Here is a 6,200-nt window from a genome sequence, read left to right on the forward strand (position 1 = left end):
TGTAAATTGGGTGCAGGTACATTACAGCCTCTGCATTTCCACTCAGGGAAAGGCTTCAATACATTTATTCAGATATCACAGTGTGCTGCCAAAAATCACAAAACACTGTTCTGTGTTCACGTTGCCCTACAATTTCACATCTCAAATGTCAACAAAGATGAAATTTTGCTGCTCTAAAGACAGATCAGGTGAAATTAATGAGACTCATGAATGTAATCTGGGATTTTACAAAATATTACCAGGAGCTGAAGTTCAGTTTGTTGCTTCCAGTTACTTTCCTCTTTTATTAAATATCTTAAATCATTATTAAAATACCTACAGTATCAGGCAGCAATAGGATTAATATGAGAGTATCTAAAGAGGGAGAGCTGTGCATTATTTTACCTTCAAAAAAACACTTGTTTTACAAGTCTAATGTGATCCTCTACTGCCCTACATTAGCACCAAAGTTGACGCTCACCCCTGTGAACTCCTGCAGCACCTGCACTTTTATGTTGTTTATCACATCAATTAGCACAACTGAGAAGCGAGTCTTTAATCCCTGCTTGAAAGCGACGGCCTTGCCTGTGCCGAGGCAGGTAGTTATTCAGCATCGTGCGTCCGATGTCCATGGTGTTTGCACCCTCGCTGACAATGATGCAGTCGTGTGGCAGCAGCTGGGAAATGTGATGAAACACTGTGTAGTAGTTCATGGGCACCGTTTCTGTCAGAGCAAGTGCCTATTGACCAAAACAAGAAAAAAAAAACTTGTAAAGATTCATGATCGATAAAACATGATACAACCTCAAAGTAGATCAAATACAGATTCTATTAAAATCATCAGCAGGTGGCATACAGTGTCACATTTTTCATGTGAATCAAACCCACCTTTGATGTTTTTGCATTCGCAGCCATCTTCTGCTTCAGCGTGCTCCACCACTCTGTATTAGAGGCATATGTCCAGCCATCTTTACGAATACACGTGAGGAGCTAAAAAAAGGAAGAAAAAAAAACCAAAACAGAACTAGAATTACTCCTTGAGGGCTGTATGCCTCCACAAATCAGTAAAGCTGCATTTCACATATAGGCTTGTTCTATTAGGAAAATAATAATAATTAAAAAAATTAAAGCGTGACAATTCACTGGGTCCAGACAAAGGAGTTCTGAGGATACCTGCATTCATTAAAATCTTCCTCAATACCAGTTATTTAATGTTAGGTGCATCTCATCAGCTAACTGGATTATTTGGATCCAATATACTATGAGACAGCGGGGTTACATCTAAATTTCTATGTACGTATGCAATCATGTGATAATTTAGATATGTGACGGCACAACAAACTCAGCTATCAGCGCTCACAGACGAGCAGTTAAAGGAATTTGTCCGTTTCTTCATTTAGGGATAAGTTTCGGGGAATTTGGATGCAATGTGCACTTCTGCCTCGGTAGGAAAAAGCTGCTGGGCTTGATTCAGATTCTTTAGAAAATGAAGTTCAACCTCCTGGTCTCATGGCTAGAGTAGTTTATCCTCAAATCACTGTGTATGACAACAAAAACCTGACCAATTCTAGCATTCAGTGCTTTCATTCAAAATGGTTTCATGGACGTCATGAGCTCGGTAGACATCTGCAGCAGCGGTGCCCCCTATGGCAGCACCGGTCATCTCTGTCATCCATAGCAGTTGTTACAGATCTGTTGTACAGCAGCTACTCTGATTGGATACCAGGTGCACTGAAGATTTCACTGCGAGACATACAAGCACTAATCTTCTTGCTTGCATGCCAGCACTTTACACAAAACTATTAATAATGCTGGTAAAGTTGGAACCCTGAGCTTAGAGCTGCTAATATGGAAGGTGCTACAAATTCTAAAATGTGGATGCTTTATGGACATCTTCAGTTTATTATCTGGCCAAATTGTAAATTAGGTCCTCATCTGCTCCTGAGTCATGGTTTTGTATAACGACCAGAAAAATGTTTCTGCAGAATATCACGACATGACAGTGACGTATATCTTTGACCTTTTGCACCATATTTGATCCTATTAGACATTTTTTGGGAATTTTTGTCATAATTGGTGAAAACATTTTTGAGTTATGGCCAAAATCAGGTTTCGTAAGGTCGCTGTAACCTTTAGCCACCAAAGTCATTCGTTTAGTCTTCAGTCATAGCGGTCTTTATGTACCTGAGTGACAATAGCATTGATGTCTCCCAGGAGAGCAACAGCCGGCCTCACGTTGTTTCCCATCTCCTCTGGACAAAGGTCAACCTGCACACAGCACACAGCTCTTGTGAGATATCAAATACGCTGTAGGACATATGAATGAAGAAATGCTTGCTCAGGACAAAAAGAATTGAGCAATTAGATAACCTATTAGCTTTATGCCATGCATTGCAACATTAGTTTGGAAACTGATCTCAGACAAATCCCAAACACTTGGCTTGGACGTTTGCATACCTGAATGATCTTGACATTAGGGTTAAATCTGGGTGGCAGACCAAAATGCAAAATCCAGTTGAGCCTGGCTCCGAGCAGAAGCACGACATCGGCCTGGAGAAGAGCTCTTGGTAACAGGAAAAAATAGAAGAAGTGGTAAAACATTGTGTAGAGATTTAAAGAGGATATAGAAAACTAAACCAATGTTGCTTTCCTGAATACATGGCCCAAATTTACTCATATTGCGGTCCAAAAATTCTAGATTCTGATTGGCTAGACGCTGTTGGACTAACTTAACCAAAATTCTCAGCTCAAGAGCTTGGACCGTCAATTTAAAAGATAAACAGAATCAAGAGATTTGGATGAGTGCAAGACAGGATGTTTGGTTCTGCAGAAAGGCTGACCTTGAGCGGGCAGCAGCCACACAGTTGGGGTGATCATCCGGTAAAACCCCTTTCCCCATCGGGGTGGGCAGGAACGGCAGGCCGCTCCTTTCCACAAACTCCTTCAGAACGGTCTCCGCTCTGCCATAGGCTGCTCCTATTGGGAACAACATCATTCCCATGATTATGATTTGCAACTTACTCACCAGCTGTGAAGGAAAGTTAGAGCTTTAAGTCATTCATTGTGAGGATTCCAAAAGACGGAGCAAACGTTTGTTTTGTATTACCTTTCCCTATGATGATTAAAGGTGCTTTAGCTGCTTTTAGAACAGAGATGGCCTCTGTAATTCCACCGTGATCAGCCAAACTCACAGGTGCAGGTGGACAGCAGGACACCACTCTGCAGGAGAGACACAATTCTCTGAATGCTTTGACATCTCTGGAGTTACAAAAGTGATATTATACATTTTAAAAAATAATCTAACGACAACAAACCTCACTTGGCTCCTGTCCACTTTGGCATTGACCATGTCCCCTGCGATGTCCACATAACAAGCACCAGGACGCCCATACATACTGGTGCGTACAGCCTATAAACGACCAAATCCCATAAAACTTCAGTCACATCTGTGTTAACTATATAATTTAAATAAATAAAATATCTAATGTTATCTGTAGGATACAATTCAGGATAAAGATAAAAATATGGAGGAGCAGGTTGATACGTCACCTTCTCTATCACTGAGGGGATGGCTTCTAGACTGCTGGGTCGGGCAGAAAACTTGCTGTACAGGCGGCATGTCTCCACCTAGCAACAAATGTAATGAAGCAGTGTCAGGTAAAAATCCAACAAATAATAACCAGAACTTTATTTCTACGGCACCTTTCATGCACTACCTGTGGAAACTCCTGAAATGCTCCGGTTGTTTCCTGGTTTCGATCCGAGGACCCTCCAATAACGACCACCGGCCTGCACAAAGGCAACACTCACTTAAAAACAATATGCAGACAAACCAGCAGATCTAACTGTACAAACTACCAGTGTGTTTTTGGAGTCCTACCAGCAGTTCATGTTTGCGTTGGCCATTCCGCCCAGAGCATGGATGAGTCCAGGTCCAGACACCACCAGGCAGGATCCTGGTCTGGATTCACGGAACCACAGCAGACATGTGAGTTAGAAAGTGTCTCAGCAGCTGGTTGCACTATTCAGTTCAGTAGCTCAAAGTCTTACCTGCCAGTCAGATAACCGATGGCAGAAGCTGCATAGCAAGCCTGTTGTGTGACAGGATGTATTAGACATTTGGTAAACATGAAACTGTGGTGAACAGAACTCTAACAGAGAGGGTTTTTTTTACCGCTTGCTCGTTGCGCATTCCCACATACTTGATGCCTGCAGCCTGAGCAGCCATGGCCACTTCAATGACAGGAACACCAACTATCCCGAACATGTACTCCACTTTCTGGAGAAAGAAACAGTTCTCTAACGTTATAAACCAAACTGCATTTAACAAATTTTTACAAGGAATAGTACATTATCTACATGTTAGGCATTAAAAGTCCACCAGTGACCCTGATAGCGCTCACTTGAACTTTGACACACTCTCAGAAGCGCAGCAGTTACATATCAGTGCGGTAACTTCAGCAGTTTTCGTAAATATGTTGCGCTTTTATACGTTTTCAAACGTTCTTACCTGAGCCTTTAGAGACTCAGCAATCAGCTGAGCTCCTGTCACTTCGTCCATGGCTCTGTAGCGCTCCAAAAACTTATACTAAACCGCCGTTATACCTGCTAGCGACATCAACAAACTGCTGCCTCTTGTTTGCTCCTCTTCTCAGTCTGCTCCTGACTCCGCCCCCTTCATGCCACTTCCGCGTTCCCAGCCAATCACGGGCGTCTATGCGTGTGAGGTGGATAAGCCAACTTCTTGTAATAATAATTACAACAACAACAACAACAACAACAACAATAATAATAATAATATTAATAATTTATTCATAGCCAGATAACTACATCAGATAACTCCTCCACTCATATTTTTGCAAAAGTGTTACAGTAGTATTTATTTTATTTTATTTTATTTTATTTATTTTCTTTTCTTATTTTCGTCTTATTATTTATTTTTATTGTCTTTCTTCACTTGGCAAAAAACAAACAAAACAAAAAAAAATGTAAAAGTGTAAATTGTAGATATGGAAATCTTTGTATTGTATTCTTTTTTTTCCTGCTTGCTTTTTAAATTTTTATTTTTTTTTCTTATTTATTGTATATTCTTATATAACTATTTATTTTGTGCTGCTTTGAGAAAAACAATTTCCCTTGTGGATCAATAAAGTTTATCAAAATCTAAGTCTATAAAGGGGATTAAAACAATTAACAAAACAGATTTCAGTGAAAATTTCCACAGTGTGTTGCAAAAATTAAATGATCAAATAAGAAGACTTATTCAATGAACCACTAAGGTTTGACAAAAAAGAAATCATTACCAATGTTGTATTTGGACTAATTTTGGTGTCTTGAGGAATTTTTATAGGAATAGACTTCAGGGTGCACACAAGACAAATGTCTACTTCAGTATTTAGAGCATTTACATCTGTAACCCTCCTGTATAAACATGAATGAAACAAAGGGGGGATTTTAATTTACTCGCAAAACATTAATATGAATTATGAGTTCACGCAAAGTTGGACTATTCTGTGCAGGAGGTTAGATGTTTTAAAAACCAAGAGTAGAGCCACAACAATCAGAAATGTTTTCTGACTTTCTTTTGGATGGTTGTATTCTCTAATAGATTAATGAAAAATAATGTTTTATGGCCAACATGTATTATATTCATGTTTTCAGGCAGCTTCAATAACAAGGCTGAGATGTACATGATTCCTAAAAGTCATCCAAGATCTGTGTGATGTTGCCCAAGGTTTAGAACATTTTGGTGAAACGCACATCACTCAAATGACATGAAAAGTTACCAGGCATAATATTAAAAGAGAAAAGTTGATTCACAGGAGAATAAATATTTGAAAGCAGTACAGAATGAATGAGAGCCAGAGAGCATTATCGTCCATTATGTTCTGAACTGTCAAGTGGTTCTTATATATTGTTTTTCTTTAGATCAATAATGCACCATGAACTGATCCAGAAAAGACACACAAAAATTCACCAGAAAACAGAAAATACAATGTGTGTGTGTGTGACACTGGATGGTTTTCGGATCACTTTTGAGCAGATTTACAGGTGATAAACCATGCGGTAACTGTCTGCTTCATGATTGTTGTGAAAACCTATTTACACCAATAGCCAAGGTTCCAGTGCAGATACACTGATCTCTAAATGTTCTTGCCTGACTCTGCTGAGTATATTTTTGTCTGTGCAGGCCCTGAGCAGTCATTGTTTTTTTCTCTCTG

General features: G+C 39.6%; 1 protein-coding gene across 1 annotated transcript in view; it reads right to left on the reverse strand.

Moving 5' to 3' along the window:
• hacl1 (2-hydroxyacyl-CoA lyase 1) overlaps positions 1 to 4,620 on the reverse strand; it is an 8,688-nt gene extending 4,068 nt beyond the window's left edge. Inside the window, exons 1-13 of the mRNA XM_008304351.1 lie at positions 4,490 to 4,620; positions 4,154 to 4,258; positions 4,030 to 4,070; positions 3,860 to 3,940; positions 3,696 to 3,768; positions 3,529 to 3,606; positions 3,294 to 3,388; positions 3,086 to 3,198; positions 2,820 to 2,955; positions 2,437 to 2,542; positions 2,164 to 2,247; positions 868 to 969; positions 565 to 719 (exon numbers count right to left, since the gene is read on the reverse strand). Of these exons, the coding sequence (XP_008302573.1) occupies positions 565 to 719; positions 868 to 969; positions 2,164 to 2,247; positions 2,437 to 2,542; positions 2,820 to 2,955; positions 3,086 to 3,198; positions 3,294 to 3,388; positions 3,529 to 3,606; positions 3,696 to 3,768; positions 3,860 to 3,940; positions 4,030 to 4,070; positions 4,154 to 4,258; positions 4,490 to 4,540 (1,220 nt within the window). The 5' untranslated portion in view covers positions 4,541 to 4,620. The remainder of the gene's footprint in view (positions 1 to 564; positions 720 to 867; positions 970 to 2,163; positions 2,248 to 2,436; positions 2,543 to 2,819; positions 2,956 to 3,085; positions 3,199 to 3,293; positions 3,389 to 3,528; positions 3,607 to 3,695; positions 3,769 to 3,859; positions 3,941 to 4,029; positions 4,071 to 4,153; positions 4,259 to 4,489) is intronic.
• Between the last annotated feature and the right edge of the window lie 1,580 nt (positions 4,621 to 6,200).

The sequence above is a fragment of the Stegastes partitus genome, unplaced genomic scaffold, assembly GCF_000690725.1.
Source record: "Stegastes partitus isolate 25-593 unplaced genomic scaffold, Stegastes_partitus-1.0.2 Scaffold2197, whole genome shotgun sequence".
Lineage (NCBI taxonomy): Eukaryota > Metazoa > Chordata > Actinopteri > Pomacentridae > Stegastes > Stegastes partitus.